The sequence below is a fragment of the Porites lutea genome, chromosome 2, assembly GCF_958299795.1.
Source record: "Porites lutea chromosome 2, jaPorLute2.1, whole genome shotgun sequence".
Classification (NCBI taxonomy): domain Eukaryota; kingdom Metazoa; phylum Cnidaria; class Anthozoa; order Scleractinia; family Poritidae; genus Porites; species Porites lutea.
In genome coordinates, this window is record NC_133202.1 from 36,517,745 (window position 1) to 36,543,562 (window position 25,818).

A 25,818-nucleotide genomic window follows, 5' to 3' on the forward strand; every position below is an offset into this window, starting at 1 on the left:
TAAAAAATTACAGTTTATTTACAAATATCCAAATTTGGTCTCAGGCTTGAGGAACTATAGAACACGCCAGTCGACCATCCAGCCTGTTTAGAACAGACTTTCTTTGGAATAAAATATCACATAGAACTATTTCTTTGTATAAAATATAATTACGATAAATTCTGTATATTAAGTTAAGTCGACAAGCGTCATTTGCTATCCAAAATATTAACCTGCTTGGTAAGTTTTTCCATGTCTTCCGGGCTGATACCGCTTTTCAACGTTCTTCGAACTACAACAAGAACAAATGACAAACGTTATATAAAAATTAAACACTGGACCTTGAAATCAACTGACATTCTTTCCATTTTCCAGAGAAAATCAAGAAGTGCTGTTTGTCTTAACTTGGCCAAGAACACGCGGGCGGTCAAACGAAAGGTCTGGGTTAGGGTTACTCTCACAGTGTACCCAGCCTGTAGAACAGGGCGGCGTTAGTTTTTTTCTCGTTCTTCAGGCGAGCGAAGGCACGCGGGAAGCGAGCGAAGATCGCCAGACACACGACAGGGAAGGCACAGAGAAAAATTTTCCGCACCTTCTCCCGTCGCGCGTGTCTCGCGCTCTACGCCCGCTTCGTGCTTCGTTTGCCCGAAAAACGCGAACAAATAGCGCCTGCTCTGCAGACTTAGTGAATGAAACCCGGTAAGGTGGTTTTCACTTTGGAGTCTGTGGACGAAACACTACGGTGTGACCATTCAAACGAATTCTCCTTGCCAGTTCTTTCACGTAATGTTATTTGTTTTCAGTATTTCACAAAAAGAAATTTGGAAATTTCTTAATTGGAAATTCTGACTTTGGCCACTTTTCCCTGGGAGCTTCTGATAACACTAACCTGACTTCCTATTGGTGGCCCTATTACGCTTGCGCACTCGTGTTCTTGAGTCCGGTACAGTAGCAGATTTGGCCAACGTGTTAATGACTTCATCTGTGTTGTCATCGGGGAATTCATCTTGTGAATGCATCATCGTGTCGTTACGTGATGGCCCGGCGCTTTTTCCTCTACTTCGAATTCCTGGTAGTGTTGCGCTTTTTAACTTTTCTCTTGCACTATCCGTGTCGTCTCCATTAGAGATAAGCGCTCGGCGGAAAGCGTCAATGTTCTCCTCGGAGGAAACTTTCGCTGCCGCCGAGTAGGACTGTGTGTAACAAGGAAAAGAACACTAAATGAATTTTTATTCAAATAACTTTACAGATTATGTCAATAATCTTCCGGGCCGTCTCAATCGCCTCGATTGTGCGAGACTTGCGACCACCCAACCGTCTGAATCGTCCCGGATCGCATCAAAGGTCAAGGTGTTTTCACATGATTGTCTCACAACAACTTGGGCGATGCCAACGATTATACAAATACTAGAACTTAATAAGCTCCCTAGCATTTTGCAGCAACGTGGGTGAAACAATTGCTTATTACTAATCTCAAATATCGTTTGCCGTTACCTCTGTTTCCGTGATAAGTTTTCCTCTCGTTTTGCTTCTCTCCCTCATGTTTTCTTTCTTTTTCTTCATTTGAATCACTCGTTCTCTGGTCGTTCGGTACTCCAAGGAAAACTCGCTTATAATTTTGCAAAACTCGTTGACCTGGCAAAAACAAGATTAATATAAAAACGGTATTCTCCACTGTACAAATTGAGGGAGACTGGGTACCAACTGCGGTCCCAAAGTTTTGTGGAACCTTTGGGGTAACAAGTTTCTAGATCCGTTCACAGGGCTCTCAAACTTCGTATAACTAATTCTTAATTTAATTTTACCTTTGTGTTATTAACTGCACTTGTCTGTAGTCCTAAGTACAACAACATCTTGCGGAATCTACGAATAAATAAAACAATGATCTGGTATAAGCATGAGACACGTCCAGGAAAAATTTCGGGCCCTTTCGGAATCTTTCGAGCATTGTTCGGAAATTCTCGTCTAAGACCACTGACCTGTTCATTACACGTCTGTGGACGACCTTGAGAATCGTGCTTCGTTCCTGCGCATCGGCTAAGAATTCGCTCATTCTGGCAAAAGAACAACAATTAAATTATTAAGTTCACACTAGTCTAACTCCTTTTAAATGACAAATATGATAGTTCCTTACGCATAAGATGATTCGCTTATTCCATTTGTTGGTGCGATTCTGCGAAATAATATTAAGTATTAATATTCTCAATATTCTCACCAAGAATCTAAGCTCTTTTTCCACCAGCACCGAAAAAAATCTATGCCTTTTTCCATCAGCACCAAAAATAAGGTTAAAACTCCATTAACATGTTTCGATTTTATCCAGGAAATGGGATGAATGAATTCCTGTCGAATCAACACTGAGCGTTTGCTATAATAAAACCTGCATACAGGTTGCACCGGTTCGCATGACTCGGATAACCACGTAAAACTTGAAAACAGTTCAGAAGTCCAGTCCAGCATAAAAGCATATGGCTATCATTACTTTAAGTATAATTTAATCCCATTTGGATTGAATAGTACCCTCTGCAAGGTTTTTGCTTGATCGCGCGGGACGGTGCAAGCGAGCGACTGGAATCTCGCGTTGTGCCAGGTATCTTAGGAAGGAGGAACCAGAACTGGAAAACATCTTTCACAATCGCGCCCTCCTTTGCGCCCCGCACAACTACAGAGACGCCTGGCAACGAAAACAGTTGTTTTAAGTTAAGACCAGTTTAGTTAGGTACTCACTTGCTCTTGAACTGTTTGGCGCTATCATGTTTAGCAACAATGCTTAAGTACTCCCACGACTTTTTGCAATTCTCACGTAACTTCTTTAAATTGTCAAGCACGACGTCAAAATCCACCTGAAAGTTCATCATTAAAAGATTAACGTTGGAATAAGTTTCTAACTCAAGGGTTGTAAGTAAAGTAGAAAGAAAAGGGGTGAGCGGTCATAAAGAAAAAAAAGTGAAATTTGCTTTTCAGAAGCGGTAAACAAACGGCTGTCTTAAACCAGTTAAGTGAGGCCTGGTTCAAACGCAGTACTTTTCATGTGCCAAACCTAACTCAATAAGTTCGACTTTAGAGCGACACTGGCGCTACATCTGATTCAGACGGCGCACCGTGTGTCTAAGCCTAAGTTAAGTTCGACAAAAGTTCGACAGAGTAAAACTGCCGTACCAAATTGATTCAGACGACGCTCTCTTGCCGTACTTATATGAGTGGAGCGGCGTCTGAACCGGGCCTGAGACTATTCTGGTCAATCATAACAGAAAGAGAATTAATTGGAATGCCACCAGAGTGCCAACGAACAAGATCAACTAAATTAATCTTGATATACATGAAATTTTTCAAGGCTGCGAGGCTAGGGGGGATAAAATAAAAGAATCGTATTACTTATCACTAAACTTCAAGACTATTTCTTTTGTTTTGCCTCGGGGCCAAGTACGAATTGTAATGAATCAAAGGAGGTCATTTGGCAACGTGGATTGATAGAAAAACGAAGTCTCAGGTTGGTAGCTAACTCAAGATTAAGTGAAGCGCACAGAAAAGCCGCACGATCCTAAAAATAGATCATAGTTTCAGTTAAATCTCATCCGATCGTTATGTTAATTTCTTTTCTGTCTCTACTACTGTTTTGCAAAAACAAATTCCCTGAACTTTTAAACTTTTAACCTGCTGGCAAAATTCGTGGTTCTGTAGTAAATCATTGCACTTGATCTTTAAATAATAGACAATTATATTACTAGGACTGAACATCCACATTACCCTGGACGATCGATGTAAGGCGCCCAAATCACTGTAAAAATCAGAAGAGTTTGGAAACTTCTCCATCACCATACAGCACAAGTGATATAATAATGATTGCTTGTGTACAGTGTCCTTCACTTCCGGCACCTTTGCCAGGTAGTCTAGCTGAAAACCCTTTACCTGAAATACAACGGCCTTTCTGATTAGTTCGCATTTCTTTAGAGTTAGTTAGTTAGCCAGGTCGTTGGCTCAGCTCATGTCGTATGTGCTCTCACGATTTTGGTGTGTTTATATGAGAAGACGGGCTGATCTTCTAACTGAGACATCAATTGCTCGAACCGCGATCTCGGCAACGGTTTTGGCCTCGAAAATTCCATACTGACAACGTAACTCAAAAATCACATTATTAATCTGGCACACCAACGCTTTTTGTGAGGACAATAATACATTCCTAGGATATGATTGGGTTTTGTTTGGTGGATTAAGCACAATGGATTTTTCGCCCTTTTGTCCCTTTTAAATACAAAACAAATCTCTTAAGAATCGCCCTATTTCTCAGTGCCCTTCCGAGCTCTACACTGGTAACAGAAGGTATCGTAAGAATATGTAGCTGTATAAACTATGGTTGATGCACGAACCTTCTTCCCGTTAAGAAAATTTCCAATGGCCAGAAGAGTTGCCAAGATGTGCTTAAAAGTTTCATTGTTCTGCAATTCCCGTATAGATTCTTTTAGGTCCATAAGAGGTTCTGCTACTTCCTACGAAAAGAAAAAGGTTTTGTTACTCATGAGTATAAAGATATTCTGTCTGTTCAACAAGCCTTCAATGTCATCGCCCGACGATAAGCAAGCACGAATGAGCAGAAGGTGAAATGTGAGAATGTATAATAGGAAAAACGTGGGCCGAGATAACTGATTATAAGTCGGTCTGAACTTGTCTTTTTCACAATTGAAGAAAGTATTGTCCCCTATTAATTTAACACCTTTCTGGCCTCGTACTTTAATCATATAGTTGAATTGTGGAACTGTATTTGCAGTTTGGCTCCTCTTAAAAGTTTCTCTGTTCCTCAGTCTTTCGAGCACTTTGTTTTTTTTTTAAAAAAAACTTTCTGTGACCATTTGCAATCAACTTTTAACACCATGTACTTGGACGCTTGCAAGAACCTGTTCCCGCTACAGATCTTAGACTTTTAACACAGAATTTTCCGTAGCTTCACTATATTATACCCATATTTTACCTCGCGTGGGCCTTTGTGTCCTGTTCGCACCAACCCACCTGGGTAGAAAACTTTTCCATTTCATTTTCTGAGTATTTATCATCTGGCGCGATTTTAATGTAACCTGATCCCGCTACATCACCCTCATAGGGAAGTAAAACCTTTTTCGGTACACCCTTCTTCTAGAGTGGCAACACATCTCAAGTAAACGAAATCGGGAAACAAAATTGAAACACTCCAAAAAATCGTTTTAATGTTTACGAGCGTTCCATATCGAATTGGAATTTGTTTTGAGGGCAGGGGAAAGCATGACTGGGCCACATGGGTGAAAGACGATCACTCTCGCCACTGTGCGACAACGTGCTCCCCACGAATAACGAGAGAAGGGGATGGGGGAAGGGGGGAACCACATAAACAAGGCCACAATCTACCAGACCGTTTACAGGCTCACCCTTTCCAGCTGGTCATAATCCAGTTTAAAGGACCACAAGTGAAGGCGTGGAGTTAATTCGTTAATAGAGGACATGGTCAACAAAAATTGTTCTGCTGTTCCCAGAGGAATGTCTGGATTTGACATCTGCGCTTCCTGTATCTTGGTTTTTTCTTCCATTGTTGGTTGCAGCTGAAGCAATTTCTGAAACAAGCCAAAAAATTCGCAAACCATCAAAATCTATCTGAAGCCAAAAGAAACAAGAACGTCTTGCGAATATCTCATGATATTTATTTTTGTTACTCTCGCATTGATCGTCTGCGTGAATGTAGTTTTTAAAAAGCACAGTTGGTGACTGCAATGAAGGCTTATACAGGGAAGGTGGGTCATTAATTTACTTGGTAGCCTGCAGTGCAGGCGTATTTTGGGCGGGCGAGAGCTGCTTGCTTATGTTCGTACTGTTGTAACCGCCATCTTTGATGTTATGGCGGAGGAAGATTAGGGACAGTAAGAATAGTAACCCTTGGGGTAGGTGCTAGGGCGAAAGAAGGAAAGGGGGGAGGGAGACGTGAGAAAAAAATTCGCTCCATTTCTCCTCTCACTTTCGAATTTCAACATGGCGCTTTCGCGACAAAACATTCGTGCGCCCGAAGAAAACGTCTGCACTGCAGGCTATATACTTGGGAGCGACGCACGTGTGACGTCAAACGGAAGTGAGGTCTTTCCACTTTTAATAGGCTGATTTAGCAGCAGTAGAAGAACGTCAGTTGACGACGGCGCGAGCAAATCAAATAATTGGCTTGACCAATCGTTGAGCGACAAATTGGGTACCGGAAGTCGTGTTTAGTCCTTTCCGCGCGCTTTCCCGTCGTCAAATGACGTTCCCGTTCTACTGTTTAATCAGCTTGATACGTCTAGAAGCTAACAACTCTACTCTTTGATAGAAAATAAAGTACAACAGGTTTAAAGAAAAACAACAGCTCTGCATGAGCATCACACTTTTGGGACATTTTCGTACACAAGACAGCAATTATTTTTCTCTTTTTGAAGCTAAGATTTGGCCGTTGTCGCCGACGTAGTTGCTTGTGACAGCTCTCAACAACAAGAACAGCTGTAGCCTCCTACGTAAACATTTTCATGGTTCGTCACGCAATCCTCCTTAGCATTGCGTGACAAGCACAAACAAGGTCTAAGTATGAGACTACAATGTAGACTAACGACTAGCTTTACTTACGTCAATTCCCTCTCTGTCAATCACTGCATTGTCCATGTTTAGGATAGCTTGCTTCAATGTTCTGATCGGTGGAAGCTTTGTCAAACCAATGTTGATTGCTTGAGAGCGTTTCATTTCAAGCACGACTATCTCCTTTTTCTTGTCTTTGTCTTCTATTTCACTCTTCTACAACGGAATAAAAAAAGAAAAAAGTGTTTCAATAAATCTTTTAGCTACCTGCCTGGAAGTTGACCCAAATGGTACAGAATACATTAATCATTTACCACGAGGGCGAGAGTTAGACTTGTACAACGCCTAGCACAAGCCACGAATCTTTCGTGCCATGAAGCACCTGGTGGAAATATTACGCAGCTTTAGCAAAGCCAACATGAACATCGACTTGACCAATAGCAGACCGGCAATTTTAACGCCGGAAGTCGCGTTCAGTCCTTTCAACGCGCTTTCGTGTTCTCATTTGGCGTTGAGTTGTTTTTGCTAATTCAGCCTGTTATAGCCTGGTCCCAGGCTAAGCCTACCACCCCTCGGATGGGACGCTGAGTCTAACCCAGGAATGTCACCAATACCCATTCGTGGACTTTAGTAAAGAGAGTCTACGGACGATTTCCAAAAGTCAGAACTGGCCGGCCGGACAATGGCCAGACCAGACATTTTGGCAATGAAATAGGTTTTTTGTAAGAGGTTTTGCTGAAAAACCATCATCTTAGTGCATAACGTTTAGGATTTGACTGATCTGGATAGTTAGTTTTGATTAAAAGTGAAATTCTTATTACGATGTCATGGGAATTGGCTGGCCGGTCGGTTCTGACAAATGGAAAGCGCCCAAAGAAAAAAACGCCTCGGGAACGGCACGGTTCGAACCGAGACCTCCAGATCGAAAGTGCGTCGCCTTGTTGTCCAGGCAGTAGTTGTTCAAAAAGTGGATACAGCGACTCACAAGATAAACAAATAAATAAATAAAAGAGATAAGTTATCAAAACTAAGTAAGCAAGGGTTCCTTGGAAAGCAAGTTTCAGGTCCTTTTTTGACGTCGAAAATGCTCCTTTTCTAATGCTTACGTCCTAAGTCCATTCATCTATGTCATTAGTGAGCCTAAGCAAAGACGTTTTTGAGCGACGCACGTCAACGGAGGTGGGCTTTTTGCTTTCTTGGGCAGTGATTTTGTCAAAATGATTGGGCAAACCGTTTCTTTTAAAGTAAAGACGCTTCGCAATGCAAATTTGGTAGCATCAATGCATAATAAAAGCGTAAAAGTCCTAGGTGCGTCGCTAAAAAACACCTTTCCTTAAGTATTTACCCTACGTTCGGAACGTGGGAAATTTGACGCCTAAAACGGACCTCAGCCTCATTACTCCCACTAAGTCAGAACAAATATGAAAACAAAATGACGGCAAATGCTCTTACCTTAATCTTTGAAACAGTTTTGTTCTCAAACAAATGTTCAAGTTTCTTGGTATCAATATCCACAGTGTCAATACTTCCCCAAATTGTCTTGTTTACGCCATTTATAAGTGGCGAGTTTTTCACCTCTTGCCAAAACAAACGAACTAACTTTTTCTTCGGATTAGCGTCATTCAATGACGGCAATTTTGGTGGTCCGGGCGGAGGGGGAGGCGGACCTACACCACCAGGGGGTGGGGGAGGTGGGGGAGGACCGCCAGGCATAGGAGGTGGGGGAGGAATTCCAAACACTGGAACTCCCCCATGGGGGTGGTGATGTGCATCAGTTTCATCAGTAGATGCAGAATCAAGAAGATCGTCTTCATCGTTTTCTAACTCGGTGAAATTAAAGTCATTTACAATGAGTTTACGTTTTAGGACTATCATTCTTTCCCATTCAAGCTCTTTTAAACGTGTGGCTTCTTCCGCTGCCTTCCTCGCGGCTTCTTCTTCTTGTTTACGGCGTTCTTCTTCTTGCCTTCTCCGAAGTTCTTCCTGGCGTCTGGCTTCCTCCTCTGCGGCCGGGTCTGGTTTATCATCAGACGGTTGCTTCATTAATTTAGCCTTTGCCTTATCTAACAATCCTTCAAAATCACCCTCAGGAACACTTGACGGTCCTTCGTTCTCCTCGTCCACCTCAGGACATCCGCTCAACCTTTTCACCGCATCAGAAACTAAATTTTCAACGGCCAGCGTTTCCTTCGGTTTGTGATCTCCTTCATCATTGTCTCCAACAGATAACAATTGTTGCTTTCGCTCATGAACAGAGTCACCTACTTGCAAACTCGGATCACTAATTTTACGGTCCGATTCGTCCGTCGATTTTTGTTGTCCGTAAAGCATCGATAACATCATTTTCTTGTTTGGAAACCCTGGAAAGCCTTCACAAACACTCGAACGTTTTTCAGGATCCGAAACACTTGTACGCCGGTTATCATTACCAGAACCTGGGGTTACACTAGTCCTTCTCTCAGGCGAGCTCGACCTTTTTTCGTTTTCTTCAGCAATTCTTTTATTCGTCGCATTGTCGTCGTTTAATAAATCATCGGTACTTGAACCGAGTTTTTCATCGGTGTCTGTACTTTCATCGCTAGTTCTATGACCAGATGACCCGTTGTGGTCTATATTATTGAACAAAGGTTCTTTGTCTTCTTTCTTAACCTCAGGGGTCTTTTTCCTACTAACTGCTGTAACAGACATTTCTTTTTTCCTGGGTGAAGTTTTTTCATCTCTTATCTCCGAGTTGTCATTCTTTCGAGCTGACGTCCCTGAAGTCTTCCGCAGTTTTGTAGAGTCTTCAGGTGATCGTAGTTGTTCCTCTCTACTTCCTCTTGACCGGTCGTTTAGTTTCTCTAAAAAACAAGGCAAGAGACAGTGAAATGAATGAGTCGACCGATTGAATACGATTATTAACTCTTAGTGCTATCACACTGCACTATAAAGACAATCATGATGTTGACGACGATGATAATGATGATGACTGTGACAAAGACTAAGAAAAATGTTTTTCTAACTTTTATTTGTTGATTACATTGTTTTGTTTAGTTCCCATTGGGATCATTAGACCCTTCATAAACCCCTCCTTGTAAATTTCACACCGCTTGACGCCCAACAGTTTACTCGTGGCTGCTTTTTTCCTTTTCTTATATAAGGATTATATAATGTTGCAAATAGGTTTCAACATTAAATGTTGCATCGCTCTTATTTATCTGACTCCTTTCACTTTGTATTTTTTTTGTTCAGCATATCTTCTTAGTTCTTATGTTATAATTTACAACCAACCATTCTTAGTGCTTTGTAACTTTATTTCTTGATGTATCCTTTATTTCGGTGGTTTTGTTGTAATTTTAATTCGTTTTCCTTAACCTCGACTGCGAGCGGCTCCCTCCATATGTCATTGGGTTGTTTTGTCTGTTCATACTTATAACAGAAATATTTTCTATTCGGCTGAGCGGAGCGATAGAGAATAGAAAAGAACCTATGCCTACGAAAAGAAAATGAACGTCGTCAAATGGTAAAGCAGTTTTCAAAAGAGTTTCGTAAAATAAAAACCCGAAAAAAATTACTCTCGCCAATTGCATGAGGCTTACTTAGCCAGTGTTTAACCCTTTAGATCCCAAGAGTGACCAACATCAATTTTCTCCTAACATCATCAGCAGATCACCAAGAGGAAAGGTTATAAGAATTACTAAACTGATTACCAAAGGGATAATGCTTTGACCTTAAACCAAATTCTCTCAACTATTCTTAAAAGAAATGTATGGAGATCAGTCTGGAGAATTTGTATGTGGATCTTGAGGCTTAAAGGGTTAAAAGGTGTAAGTGCTATCATTGGTTTTCCTGACACATATCTACAGCATAATGATTTCACCGATTAAAAGTGTTCAGCAAATTTTGAACAAGCGAGGCCAGGCAGGCCTCAAGCGGATTTCTAACACAGAGAGGACGAGAAAGCGAAGCGAAGTATTAAACCAAAGCAAGCGTGAACTACTTCTTTCCATAATCATTTGAAACCACTCCATAAAATAAGGTCAAACACGAGGCCGTCTCTGCAGGGCCGTCACAAGAATTAAAGCATAGAAACCTACTTAAATGAAGAAACGTCTTGCCTAAAGCGAACGGATTCACTCTACTCCGCACTCACCTTCTGTTTTGGGTTCCTCAAACTTGAACTTTCTTCGTTGAGTCGGGGAAGATCTTGGGGAGCTCCGAGGTGATGGGCGTGGTGATGAGCGCGGTGAGAGGGGTCGACTGTCATTAACTGGTGAAGTTACCTCTAAATGACTTCTATCATTATTGCTGCCTTTACTATCCGCTCTTTGCCTAGTAGTTCTTTCGTTCTTCCTAGAATTTGTAGATTCGTTCGTTTCGGGTTCAGTTAATCCAAGAGCGGCTCGTCTGGCAGCGCGACGCTCCCTGTAAAAAAGATTTTTTTTTCAGCTCTTCAACCTTAATTTCAGAATCATTTGTTAGGAAGTTTTGCGTAAAAGCCGTAGTTAGCCTGCGTTGATCCCTTTGCGCAGTCCGCCGCGGTCACTCACTCCAGGTAGCTGGAGTAACCCGCAAAATGATGTTTTTGTTTATGTTTTTTCCGCTGGTACAACATTTTCAAGGTTCGCACCCTTTCTAAGCCAAAGACACCTTGCTAACAGCTTTCATGTACTGGTGTAAAACCATCTGGCAAGACCATGAACACAAACACTTAAGTTCAGTTGGATTTTCAAGCGCTTGACACCATAAAAGTGGCACAAAAACCGAGCCTGCAATTACAATAATTATTTGTGTGTGTGTGCACTACATACTTCCTTGCCAACCGACTTCTTTCTTTCTCGTCGATTTCACTTTCTGTTGAAGAAGATGGAGTGGTACTAGCTGATGTCTTAACAGGCGACGCGGGGGGTTCTACTTTCACCGCTGTTCCCACATTTGGAGCACTTGCTACCTTGTGTAAGCCATCTCGACTTTGAGCACCAGGCGGTGCCAAATGACTGCCTTTTGTGATGTATGAAACATCGATCTGGCTGATGGAGTTATGCCGCCGACTACGCCTTCTGTCGCCTACGACGTTAAACGTGAACATTGTCTTAGACAATTGTTAAGTAATCTTCTGTGCACTTTTAGTGAAAGGGAGAAGGGCATTGCAAGCATTTCAAAGGAAAACTACGAGAATCCTCATGATTGCCATCCTTCCTTTTAAAGGGTCTATAACCTCTCAACGTATTTCATGTATATTTTTGGTTGATCGCATCATTGAACTTTTAAACAACCAGGACGGGTGTTAACGCAGCTGATGAGACGTTCCTGCACCGAACCACAAATAAATTATCCCTAAGTGCCAGACCTCGGATTCTGGGTTGATTGGTACGATCCTTAGGGCGTTTATAAGGCGGAACAGCCTAGTATAAGCAGAAGTGTGTGCTTACTACCAGTACCGAACTGAATAAAACTACAACACAACTCCAGCAGAGCATTTTTTTCAGAATCAGAGAGCCTGAAATCAAGGCCAACAAGACTTTTTTAAAAAATAAATTTAGTCTTACTTTACTTTTCCTGATCAATAACGATTTTGGGAAAAAACACTTGTTTGCCTTCTAAGTTTATTACCTGTGCCAAACGCCGCTGTTCTCTTTCTTTGTCTAAGGAGAGAAGTCATTTGTTAGAAATGAATCAATCATTTGCGCGCGAGGATGGACTGTACAATGTGTTGTCTGAAAAACATTTCTAACGTGTGAGTAATGATGGGATATGCTAAAAGGCAACAAAGACTATCTTTCTTGGGATAAAACTTTTAGATACTTCTGCATACAAGCTAATCATTGTTTGAAGTGGCTGGTCTTCGTAGTAGCAAAAAAGTACGTAACAAATATTGTAAAGAGCGCATGATAACTATGGTACTTTAGCTATTTCGTGGAAATCAAGATGTCTGGCATGAAATCTTTACAAAAAACTGCACTACCCAAAATATGCCATTAAGGTGCAATCCTTTAAGATCACCATGGTGTAACAACGTAGCACTCGATGACTGTTGATTGGCAGCTCTTGACTTAAACACCACTTAGTATTGTGTGGTGCCATAACATGGTCTAAAATCAAAAGGGTTATACCTTTGTTATGACTTGAAGTTAATGCAATACCTTATTGAAGGTGAGCTTCCAAAGGCAGGAAATTCCTCATCGCCATCCTCAATCCGGAGGGCCGTCTTAAAATAAACAAAGTACAAACTACATTAGGGCGTATGTTAGTGACATGCACGTGGACTAGTACCTCAAGCAATGGTGATATTCGAGAAATTTACGGTCACGTCTACGGCAAATAGCAAACGTCACTTTCAAGTTGAGAATTTCTCTAAATAGAAAATGAGCAGATAAAAACTGTTCACAACAGTTTTTAAGGATAAAACTGGCGTGAAGCTACTCATTTTTGAAAAGGAGTAATGAACGGTAAACGACGCGTAAAGGGAAAACTTAGTCTTCTGGTACAAATTCACGTTTGCCGTTTGCCGTTTGCAGTAAACGCGACTCTCTATTGCTGGGTGTAACCGTGAAACAGAAGATGGAATTGAAATCATCATCATCATCATCATCATCATCATAAGGCAAAGTAGCTTATGACAGCTAGGAGAGTGTTTTATTTTATAACATTTTACTTTTCTGTTCATTTTTTCTATTCCATCTCATTTCTTTCGATATGTTCAATACTGATTGCAACAAAAATTTGAAACAAACTTTTAACTAGATGCAGTTGACTACAACAATGTGTTGACTAAAAAAGGTTTGAATAACATGATAATCAAAACAATCAGAACACTAGTTACAAAAATAATATTGCGTGGTGCAAAAAGGTCATTATTCTCATCAACAGAACATCTACATATGAACACTTACCTCATAAATATTGAACTGCTCCATCAAATCAATATTTGTACCTGCTTTCTTCTGATGCATCTGTAACCAGACATTGTATGTAACCAAAAAATTAAACTTCTTTTTCTTCTTGTTAAACGATACTTTTGGTTGGCATATGGCTTTGATATATCATGTTGGTAGTGGAGAGTAATAGTGACCGGAAATTAACGTTTTAGAAGATACATTTTGCTTAAAACTATTTACAACTGAAACATAAATTTTCAAGAAAAGCTGTGTTGGGAGTGGGGGTGGAGGAGGGGGGGGGGGGGGGTGGCATAGACCGTTGGTTCCGCTCTAGATTTGCCCATAAATTTTACCTTGATAATCTGCTCCATTCCCTGTTCTTCAAGTGCATCTGTTATGTCATAAAATCCATCTTGACTTGGGGTGGCATAAAGAACCTGAAATGAATGATATTAATGATCAAATCCATTAAACATGTAAAACAGAATACAGTAAACACCCGCATATAAGAACAAATGGATTAAGAACACCAGGCTGAAATTTGGCCAATAAAGCCCCATTTTTATAAGAACAAGATCACCCTGAAAATTGTAACATGTTCTCATAAAATGGAAAAAGTGTCATAATTACAAAACATGTAAGTTTATGTTTGCTGTCAGATAACTTCATTTGTTAATATAATCAAATTACAGAATAATTACTTATTTTATTTTCCTAAAATATGCTAAATATAACTCTAGCAACACGTTTTGGGTAGTATTACTAAATAAAAATTTGAGAACATTTTGAGACTGATTTGTCATTAAGCACCCGATAAATAAGAAATCAATCAGCCTGACCTCCGAAATCATGTGTTCTTATATGCGGGTGTTTACTGTATGACCTTCAGTGCAAGGACCTGAGAAGCTCCAATATAATCAAAGTATAATTATTTGTACCACACAAGTGTTCTACTCATAACCATGGTCATCTCAGAACTAGTGTTGCTGAGTATGGCTTTAAAAAATTGAAAGAACTTTCCAGTTATTTTGATTGGACAGGCAAAATGGAAACCAGGATTTCCAATTTAATACAAACTTTCTTTCACTGGAATGAGGTGTTCTAACCAAAGACCATTTTTTTGTCACAACAAAATTATGATGAAGCTTTGATCCTACCTTATTAATGAGTGTCATAGCGTAAATGAGAATCTCCTCATCAGCCTGTGATTCTTTGTCTGTCATTATTCCTATGATTTCTTGCCAGTCCTTGACACCTATTAGGACACAAAAACCCTTTCAGTTAAAAAACAAGGAGCAAGAAATGTTAACAATCCATAGTGCAACTAACCTGCGTCACAGACGAACCTAAACTCTGGTTAAGTCCGTCTTTTAAACAGTGCCGAAATCCTTGTTCTGAGCCCCCACCTGTGTACAAGGATTTGAGTACGTGCCATGATTGGCCTGTTAAAAAAGCCATTGTCAATTTGCCAATCAGGTTGAAAGGAAATTCGAAACACACTTCCAGTAATTGCTGAGTCTATAGGGGGCCAGAACAAGGATATCTGCACTGCTTTGCAGACATTAATAAGCGGTGAACTTAGATTACATCTGTGACACAGGCCATAGTGCAAGTTTCCAAGTTGCCAAAAAAGTCCAAATGGTTACTAACAAGATGGATAGCAATGGTCCATTGTTGACAAACTTCAGGCTGATTATTGGCAAATGCCAGCCTACCAACAAATTACATGTTTTACAGCAATAAGAAGAAAACCCTGTTAGTATGGCCACTGCTCACTTTAATAGGATGGCATTTAATTATTTGGAATAAAACTCATCACTAATGATGAGCTTGGGAGCAGGTGCCTTAAAGGTTAGTGGGGAGCCAAACGCAATAAGCAGAGAGAAGATATCCATGGCAACGCTGGAAGCGGGAACCACCCCAAGAGCAGCCACTAACCAGCACCGTCACACTGAATGAAATTCAGTGGAGATACTTACCTAAGAGAACACTAATCCAAGAAAATACTTACGAAACCACCAAGCAGGGAGGTAGGAGAGAGAGCAAGAGCAATGAATCGCAAGAAGGCAAAAATTGATCCGCTTTGATCAGCAAGCAAATTTACAATGCAACGCAACACTAGCAAAAGAGCACACAAGGAGCCCTGCAATTCCCCAAGGGCTGCCCTGTAGGTCACATACTGGAGTGGGAGAAGACCACTGGCCAACTCGCTTGAGTTTAACTTTGCCTTAATGATAGTTAGTCACATTAAACTTTTAAGACAGGGGATAGTGGAGAATAATAATCAAGAAAAATATCTATTTAGCATACCTTGATTACTATCCACTGTTTGAACTGCATCATACAACACCTTTGAGTTAGATTCTGTATACTCCACAAACACCAGAAGAAGTTTCAGAGCTGTCTTTCCCACAAGTCGAAACTGAAGACAAGAAAACAGAGTTTCGCATTAACAGTAAACCTACTCTGTCCTCTTAAACTTTGCCCCTCGGACAAATAAACTTGCTGTTATTAAATAATTCCAAAAGTTCCAAAAGTTAAAAGTGATGCACAAACAAATGCGAATGCAAAGCACCTTTTACTTGGTAGGACAGACTCCTTATGTTTTTTTTGTATCATGTTTTATTTTGCAATTTTGCAAATAGTAGCTAATTTTGTAAATTTCTTTAGGCTTAATTAGTTGTAAATGCTGTAACATTGTATTTTTCCATTATTTCTTGCACGTTATTTTTATTTTTCCTCCATGTAAATGTAAGTATTGTCATTAGAAGTGTTGTAACCAATAAATGTTATTAAAAAAAAAGACCTACTCTGTGACTCAAATGCCCTTGTTTTGATTTTTAGGCATTAAGATCTCAAACTACAGTCCATTCTCTATGAAGTGGATCATTGCACCTGGGATTATGTATACCTCTTGCACAGGTGCCTTACTACAGGGAATGAAAGAAAAGGACTGAAAAATGGCAGTGATCAACTCTAGGCGTCCATTGTAGGAGGTTTCCCTCCAAAGAGAGTTGACTTTATAACTGTCAAACCTCCTTACAGGCCTTCTGGTAGAGTGTGAATAATATTAGCAAATTATGCACAATTTCCAGGAGGACACATCTTGCCCCATCAGGATTTCCTGCATTTTTTTTTATATAACATGCTAAAATGAACAATAGCCAAGAAGGCGAAGTACAAGTATTTACAGTGTAGTTCAAATATAGAAAAAAATTACTACATTTGACACCTAATGGACCAATCAGTGGCTCGCAGCAGCTTACACAACAGAAAAAAAAAATGAAAAAAGATTAGAACTAAACAGTCAGTGGTTTCCATTTCTAGTCAACATTGCAGGAGGATCTTGGATTGGTTGCACTATCTTGTTCAGTCAAGATGGCTTGATATTAGCGTCATTCATTTTTGTGTTTTTATTGACCTGAACTTCGTCTTGGTCCACTGTTTTGCTCATTCACAAAAATGCATATGAATGTTACAGGTTAATATGATTTCAGGTTAAAATTTTTTAACCTAGGTTGATTCTCAATTTCTAACCTAAAATCAACCTATGTTAAATCAAAATTAACCTGAAATCAAATTTTACCTGGAACATTTTGACTGTTGTTGATTATTAACATGTTCACTAATAAAACTGATGACAACTTTGTATAAAATTTTAAAGAATAATTAAAGCTAAGGTTAGTATGTATAATTACTTACTCTGGAGGCTGTGAGGGAATAAAGCCACTGGATAGTATCACTGTGGTTAATAACACCATTCATTCCATCCACATACAACATAATCTGTCCAATGGCTGTAAACAATAATTTCATCATTATTATATTTGAAATCATCATCTCAAATGTTTATTTCTCCCACCCGCATCTTGAAAACAGAACTTAGTGTTTTCAAAAAGCCCAGGCAAGATTAAATGTTTTGTTGTTAAAGCCAAGAAAAAGAGATTAATAAATGACAACTTTGACACAGAGATGTATCCAGATGGACAATAAATTGCTGAATTGCACCCCATGCACATGTGGAGGTGCTATTAGACTGACCCGAGAGAAGCCCTGCTAAAGCTCTCAGGGATGCAATCCTGCGTAGTACCCAGGAACAGAGTATGTTTTTCCACTTGCCCAAATGGCAAACGTTAGTCAGCTAAGGCCCCCAGGAACTGTTAGAGACACTGTGAGAACACAGTCTTGGATGTATGCGAAACATTATTTTGACTCTAGTATAAGCCCTATAATCATTAATCAGCCTATAAACCGCAGGCAATGACAGTACACAATATATATAAATAACAACAAATTATAATGTTTCCTTATGAAAGGAGGAAGTGTGGCTAAGTGGTTATAGAGCTGAGCTTGTAATCCAGAGGCCCCGAGTAGCTAGCCTGCCTACTAGCTTAAGGAATTACTCTCGGTGGCCCCGAAATCAAAACCTTGGCCACCATTGTAATGTAGCCAAGTGGTTTGCCTCCTACCAATTGGGATTCTTAACCATGTTATGTTGCATTTGAATTATTTGTTTTATTCTTCCTGAGAAGGCATAATTAAGTATTTGTATTCAAAATAAAAGTCAATTTTTTATTGTTTGATTACCTCTGAGGATGTAGTTCTGATAGTTTTGGTCAGCATCCTGTCCTACAGATATCAGAGCACTCAAGCCATCAGAATTGACAAATTCATGCACAAGGTCCTTGTCGTCCTGTAGAATGTTCACAGACAAAGTTAAAATGCCAACATTTTAACTCATCTAGGCCTTGTCTTAGCTACACATGCATCTATGTAGGGTGGAACTAATTAATTTATACTATATGTTGTGGTTCAATTTTATCCTTGGCTTAAATTTTGTTTCCCTTTGTTTAAACTCATTATCATAAATTACCACACCCCAAGGGAAATAAAATTTAAACCAGGGATAAAAATAAAGCACAACATATACATCCTTTTTGTGAACCAGGAAGATCAATAATTTTTCTCTGTGAATTTGCATAAAATTCATAGCCATAAGACTCACACCTACATGTATGTACACTAGCACAATCATGTATAAGGATAGGAGCTTGTGCACCATTGGAAAGTCATAATTTTAACTTATAATGTTTCCCTCTTTCTTTTCCTCATACAATAGAACCCTACCTGAAAGATTTGCTTCAAGGAAAATAAAGACCTTCTAAGTTCTCTGCCTGAAGCAGCAAGCAGTTTTGCTGTAAGAGAAAAAGATTTCGAAGTGAGCATGTTAACTCATGTCGAATGTTACTTTTGAAATGATTGCTGTCAGCTTAACACATGCATTACAGTGGAACTTCAAATTAATTCTCTATACAACAAACAACTCAGGGGTGTCGGAACTGTTTCTCCTGACAATAAACTCACGCTCACGTATGGTTGATATTCCCTGACCCAGGCTACAACAACATACCGTACCATGTTATAACAAATACAAAATATATACCCATCTCTGGCAGCTCATTACATCGAGCTTGCAATGTACAAGCAGGTTACTCTACCTATAAAATCCATTCACATACATAAAATAAAATGATTTCTAGGTAATTCACATTATTATATTATATTTGTTTTTCTAGTTTCCTTGATCAGATGAGTCTCCATGGACATACATAATAACATACACATTTTCATGAAAAAAAAATGTAAAAAATAAATAAATAAACTCATGAATCTAATAATGATGGTTTATCACAAAGTTTGGTTTGTAAAGGTTAAATTTATAGTGGCAGCATTCGTTAGTAATTGAGAGAGACTATTTATGGGTAAAGATTTGTCAGAGATGTAGAGAGACAAGCACTACATGTAAACAAAGAAATAATATTTCATTGGTGGTTCATAGGCAACAGCATACTAAAGAATTGCACAATGTCGAATATGCAATGTAACGCGAATGATGCCTGATGTAAATGGTATCAGTTGGCCCATGTCTCCCCTTAAGCTTCATAGGTAGTTCTTTTTAGGAATGCCCATTCCCTTATGGTAGATGATTATTAACAATGCCATGCATGTGTACGCTGTGGATTAGCTAAGCAAGACAACACCGTGAGAACATCGACAAGGAATACTCAAAAAAATTGTGAAGTCAAAACAAAATTTGTTTTAATGTTTTGCACCTTATGAACTACTTACTATAACTAATTAAGACCAGCAAAATAGGGGTAACTGTAGTCTATCTTTTTCATTGGTTGGTTTCATGAAAATTGTAATGGTTTTCATACCACTGTTGGTTTTTTTTGTTGTTGCTAAATCACACACTGTGAATCTTTATTCATCCTTGTTTCATCTTGCTGATGCTTAACTTATTAAAAATGGCTCTTTGATTGGAATATCATAGGTAAGGACACCTACAAACTACTTTGTTTTTGAAATCCCAAAATAACTTTGACATTAATAGGATTATGTTACTTCATGGTGTCTTCAGAGAGAGCTTGAACAAAAGGCCACATTGTATCAGATTAGCGGTAGTATTTGAAAACACTTAATTGGTTTTAAAAAAAATTGCAGAAGAAAAACATGCCGAAATCCACTGACATAAAAAAATCACACCTGGACACTGCTGCAAATGTTTAAATTTGCAGACACTAATTTTGGTAATTTGTATAACACTGCAGATGTTAACTGATGCCTTCATTTTATATTGTGGATTACACAGCATTTGCATGCTATCAATATTTATATAACATAATTATATCAATGTACAACACAATATCAATTATGACCCCTATGTATAATGGACAATCTAAGAAAGGAAAACCTAACACCACATTCAGACATACACTTCTTGTGGACACTGGGTTCGCCAGTATCAGAAAACTCAGAACGACAATGATAGAATAAGGTGATTGGCAAGGGAGAATCTACATTGTCCAAGCTGGCGCTCGAACCAATCTAACTCAACTACGTTTATGTAAAAATTTTGAAGTACACATTTCTGGCTAATGTTAATTATTATTATAAACAGAATAACTAAATCATCAATATTAATTTTGAAAGAAATAAAAACAGGGCTGTCACTAAGATTTCGAGTTGCCAGGTACATATAACAAGTAGCCGGTTAATCAAACAACTAGGATTTTCTATAGGTTTTACTTTTCCTCAATTTTAGCATGAAAGTAGCTGGGGATCACATTTCTCATAGTGGGGGGGGAAACCCCTAACCTTCCCCCACCCCTCCCTAGATCTCAATGACAGCCCTAAAAACAAACCCATGAATAAAATAGTACTTTCATTTTCATATGCCAATGAGACATTTATTTTCAAACATTGCTGTTTTGTCACACTGCCTCCCCATCCCTCCAAAATTAGAAGTTTACGGAAACTAGTTACTTGCATGTTTAGTCCATACATTTCTACTTTTTGCATGTTTCAGTAATCTCAACACTTTTTTAGAACAGAAAACGCATGCTTTTATGTCGTTTTGCAAACTTTCTTATTTATGGAAAATAGGCTCTATACCTAGGATAGCAATCCTAATTTTCACAAAAATATACAGAATACTTTTCATATAATAACTAAAACATGAATTAATTTTCCACTTTTCTTTAGCATAAAATTAGACAGAGCATGAAAACTATGATAGTTGACATGTTTTGAAAACTTTCTTAATTCTTCAAATGTATATACTTTAACCTTTTGTGGTAATTATTTTAATTTCCAGACATTTTGAAAATTTCTTTTTGAATGTCTTCATCCATCAGTTTCGTCTCATCTTTCAAATATATTTCACATTTTTGGGAATTTATTGTGATCTTTTTACAGGCTAATTTTCCAAAATATTCTGTACAACTGCACCATTAATTCAGGGTGCAAAGCTTTGTCACTTGGGTATTTTCTATACAGGAAACTACCAAAGTGTTTTTAGAATACTTATCTAAGAATAGATATTTTATATAAAATTGTGTCAAGTTAAAAATAATCTGCCTTTATTCAGTTAATATTTCCAGTATTTCATCTGCAGGCCACATCAAAAGAAAATACTTTTCACTTTAATACTGGGACACTAGATGATTAGAAAAAATCTCCAGCCATGTACACAGTTCTGAACAAAACGCAATAATTCCATAATTTTTCCCCCAGAAACGGTTGAATTAAACATTCTTTTTAAATTCTCTCAAAATAACGATTCTACTGTTTTCTGAATTTTTTTTTAATCAGTGAAATTGAAGAGATCGCTCTTTTTTTTATTAATAACAAAAACTTGCGTAGATTTGACTAGTTTGCACTGGCTTTCTTTACCCTCTGTCAAAAACTAGCATTTTGAGAAGGCTTACTGAGAAGAATATTTCATTCTACAAAAGACCGGAAGCAACAAAATATGAAAATAATCAACTGATGCGTTCCATTTTCAATCAGTTTCCTTAATAAACTTGAAAGCTTTTGGTTTGTCTTACAATTATTCATGACCACTTGATGACAGCGGAAGATTGGTAATACAAGACAAATTTTCACCAATTCCACACACACGCATGAACAACAATACACTGTTTCCAGGACAAATAAGGCCCACAGTTATTCATCGTCAGTCATGTCTCGCATGAATAATCACCAAAAGAAAGTCTATTCAAAACAGGACCCGAAAATGGTCTGCCTTGCCACGAAAGCATGCAAACAGGAGATAGCAAAAATGGAGTCTTTGACTAAAAATGGTGTTGTGACTAAATTTCTCGCGATGAGTCATCAAAAGTTCACTTAAAAGAATTAGCTCAACCATTAGGGTGAAATCAGCATGACCCTGAAACGGACAACACGAAATCAACCCCGTACGTTATTTGGGTCTTGCTGTTCATTCACAGTGCATCGACCAAACGTGCCTTTGAAACTCGCTAGGGAAGAAAGAAGTCACGAACAATCACATCTCACGCACAGGAGCCATACAGATCATTCAAAGTAAATATCCCGCGAGTAAACTGATCAGTGCTCCAAGCGGAGATTACAAACCTATTTTTATGCAAATTACCCTTAAAAAACGTAACGCGCTAGGTGAAAACTTCCCGTCAAAGATTGGAAGTTACCGGCTTGACTAACAACAAGATTGTTTTAGGTTTTATTTGTTTGTACTATTCCAAAGCTCAGAGAAGACAACGGAAATCGCAAAATTCTAACTAGCCGTCTGTTGACTTATTGACCCAAATAAGCTGGCAAACAGTAACATAACCTAGCTACTTCAAATGCCAGCATGCTGTACAAACGGCAAGCAATCATTAGCGAAGTAACCTAGCGCCTTGCAGAGATTTCGCGTTGTTACCTGACCAAAAGCCAAAACGGCAAACTCTAAACGTTATATCTAAGTATTCGACAAATCTTAAAGAGACTTTCACTCATAACAAGTAACTTAGTTTTGGAACAGTTGGCAAGGGTTTTGTGTGTGCTTGATAAAATTCGAAAAGGATCAGACAGCTAGTTTAATATTATTAGACTCTATTTAAATCAAAATTCCTCGTCCCCGTTCTCTACACGCAATGGCTACAATTTTTTTCAAAATATGCGTCCATGTACAGCCAAAAGGTGCAAATGGACATTTTAAAGGTAACGAACAGAAACATTTTGCAAGCCATCTATTGCGGTAGGTTTAATTTTACTAGGCTTACCTATACAGTTGTGTACTCGAACAGAGAGGGCTGTTCGCAGAATTATTGTGTTTTTGCGGCTATAAAAGAAAAGAAGTAATTAGTTTACGAGCAGAATAATAAAAAAAGCAAGCCTAATTCCTACAGAATAAAACAGTGGCTTTAGAGACACTTAAAGTTTCCATGGCATTAAGCTTGAGCTAAAATAAAAGCAAGCCTTCTCAAACCTGTCTAAAAATCCCTCCAACATGTCGGCTTGTTCCTCAAGCGAGCTTTCTAAGTCCAAGTAGCATCCGTTATGCGACAGTTGCAAAGCTACATCATCGATCTATACCAATAAATGACCAGAATCATTAAAAACAAATCGAACGCAAACACCTAACAACTTTAGAAAATATTCCAAGCTCAGCTGAAGACGTAAACAACAAAATTAGCGGCGTACACTGTGAGGCGCTGATAACAATCGATGAAGGCCGGCGATTTGCTGGAAAAGTGGAATATTCAAGTGAAACGTGTACGTCGGAGGCCGTGTTGGCTCAGGAAAATTTGTGCTTGCAAATGGATCCGTATCGTCCAAATACTGAACTTTACAAGTTAACGCCATTTTGACGGACGATTCTGAGGAGCCGGACGCATGCGTGTCTTTTGGTTCTTTCGAAGCTCCTCGCGGGGGTGTCATGTCACGTGACCGCAAATCTCGGCGGTTTGTAAAAGAGCGAGAATTGTTTTTGAAATCCGTCATGTTGGGTCTAAAACCAGCTCAAGCATCTTCCAAGGACCCTAGTCGAGATCCCTTTCACATGAAACCATTTCTCTCGCTCTCAAACACGTGATTTCCCAATCAGATTTCTCCATTATCGATAACTACTCTTTTCTTCCCTTTGCGTTGCGCTAAGTGACTGAAATTCGAGCCAGGTATTTACGATGTCACGATTTGAAGTCGACATGATTGCGCCAAGCAATTAATTTTCATTGGTCCGTCTTCCGCTACTCATTATAAATGGCCCGGACAAACATCAAACAGTCCTTATTTGTGACGTCAATTGTGCCAAACCCCCGATATGTCGGAGATTTCCGTTGGCTCTCCCATCCGCCGATCGAATCCAACAAAAATTCTTCAGTTAACAAAACTCGGCCTGATTCCACGTGCACAGATCACATAATACTACAAAACAGAAATTCAAGCAAAATCATTCGCCCGTGAATGTTGAAATTAGAGGAAATTTCTATTCCAGAAGACTTATTGATTTACCTAATCAAAAAAACAACACTTGCTATTTTGGACAATGTGGATTAATTATGCAAAAAATGTTAGGAATGTTAGGAACGTTTGTCGGAACTGTGCATGGATGATGCCCTGCCATTTAACATTTGACTTGACTGTCCTGAAAATCTTCGCATCTAATAAAATGAAAAAATTTAAAAAATACTTACAGAAGAGCTTAGCTGTCACTGAAATTACCTTTCGACTTTGATTCTTTAATTTCGAGAAAAAAAAAGAGAAGAAAAGAAAACAAGCATAAGGGGAATAAACTGAGGCACTATTTTTCAAAGAGCGCTTTATTTTTTAGCATGTTTGGAAATCATTTGGTTGATGGGGCCAGGCTAGCCACATAGCCAGTCTCCTGTCAGTTTCAGAGTGTTGGAGTAAAGTAACAGATTAAAATCATCTAAGTTCAAGATGTGAACTGGCCTGTTAGCGGAAGCGCTAAGAGTAAATGTCATGTTTTCCAAAACCAGGAACTGATGAACCAGTATGTAAATTATTTCTTCTCATCTCTTGCATGCTTTATTATTCACATCTCTCTTGATAATGGAGTCATGAAGACCCCGAAACGTCGTGTTTTAATTCTTAATATTTCTTCTTAGTTGCTTGTTTTAAAAAAAACTCTGCTTATAAAATGACTGATTTTATACACAGAAAATAATATGCAAAACAGTATATGACAACTCTGAACAAAGGCTGAAAAAGTATCCTTTTTTATCTGTGTTACACGGCGTATCACATGAGTCCGGAATATTCGATGGCTATTCAGCAAAACACGCTGGGCTATAAAACACCTATCAATGTCACACGCTCCTTAACTATTTGACCTTATAAACAATCCCTTTTATAGCTCATAAAGCTAAATATAGAGCAAAATCGCTCAACAAAGTGATTGATTATTTTTTCACTAGATTTGAGGGACAAATGCATCAAAGCAGGCCGGTATTTTTTGCTTTGCCTCATTTATATTTTGCAAAAAATGAAATGTGATTGTACCGCGGCGCTGTCTAAAACCAATGGAAAGGTCTTTTGAAATAAGCACATAAATCAGCTAAATACCAATGAGGAGAGCGTGAATAGTTTTCGATCGAAATTCTTAAACCTTCAAACAGAATGTGATGATGCGAAAAGAATGTTAATACCGTAACGGACTTCATTCGTGCTTAATGAAAGCTCGAGTCTGTCTGATATGCAAAAATATAAATATCTAAAATTACCCGAAGAATTATGGCAACTTGGCAAACGAGATTCGAGAAAGTTCCTTGTTCTGAACTGTGAATTCCACGCGAGCTTCAAACGTTCCTTTTACTATAGTGAGCTATCGCTTAGGCCAGTCATGGTTAGCCTTATTGCCAAGATTTTCCAGTGTTTCGCTTGATAATGTAATTTATAAACCGACAACGCTGGCGTACGTGCAAAATAGATACATTTTATTTATAAACAGTGTTAACTAATATTTGCACTCCTTGACACTTGACTATTTTTAAGTACCGTTTCAAATCGCGTAAAATTTGCGGAAAAATATATTGTTTTTTTTTTTTTGCAAAAACAAACAAACAAAAAAAGACAATTAACTGCCGTTATGATTAGC

General features: G+C 38.8%; 2 protein-coding genes across 4 annotated transcripts in view; one reads left to right on the top strand and one right to left on the bottom strand.

The window, feature by feature from the left end:
• LOC140928504 (FH1/FH2 domain-containing protein 3-like) lies at positions 1-24,459 on the bottom strand. Of its 3 annotated transcripts, XM_073378261.1 has the most exons (26): positions 23,403-24,459; positions 23,188-23,288; positions 22,982-23,040; positions 18,522-18,589; positions 17,982-18,087; positions 17,097-17,191; positions 15,705-15,816; positions 14,552-14,649; positions 13,748-13,831; positions 13,410-13,469; positions 12,660-12,724; positions 12,130-12,161; positions 11,328-11,583; positions 10,670-10,941; positions 7,990-9,377; positions 6,589-6,753; positions 5,376-5,558; positions 4,347-4,466; positions 3,727-3,888; positions 2,707-2,822; positions 2,114-2,152; positions 1,959-2,033; positions 1,785-1,842; positions 1,474-1,614; positions 869-1,172; positions 1-271 (listed from the first exon to the last, which is right to left on the bottom strand). In XM_073378261.1, the coding sequence occupies exons 1-26, from the start codon at positions 23,700-23,702 to the stop codon at positions 189-191; spliced, it is 4,542 nt and encodes a 1,513-aa protein (XP_073234362.1). In that variant the 5' UTR covers positions 23,703-24,459; the 3' UTR covers positions 1-188. The 3 variants fall into 3 exon arrangements, with proteins under 3 accessions (XP_073234362.1, XP_073234364.1, XP_073234363.1); XM_073378263.1 differs by lacking the exon at positions 13,410-13,469; XM_073378262.1 differs by lacking the exon at positions 2,114-2,152 and having other exon boundaries at positions 23,403-24,457.
• Positions 1-25,818, top strand: part of LOC140928512 (leukocyte receptor cluster member 1-like) — a 137,705-nt gene that overhangs the window by 51,257 nt on the left and 60,630 nt on the right. The window lies entirely within an intron of this gene.

What these genes read in the sequence shown, in the direction of transcription:
- LOC140928504 (XM_073378261.1), bottom strand. Translation starts at nt 23,702, where the DNA reads ATGACGGATTTCAAAAACAATTCTCGCTCTTTTACAAACCGCCGAGAT. An exon ending in GAATGGAGCAGATTATCAAG is followed by an intron (nt 13,470 to 13,747) that starts GTAAAATTTATG and finishes GTCTGGTTACAG; the next exon opens with ATGCATCAGAAGAAAGCAGG. An exon ending in CACAGACGTGTAATGAACAG is followed by an intron (nt 1,843 to 1,958) that starts GTCAGTGGTCTT and finishes ATTTATTCGTAG; the next exon opens with ATTCCGCAAGATGTTGTTGT.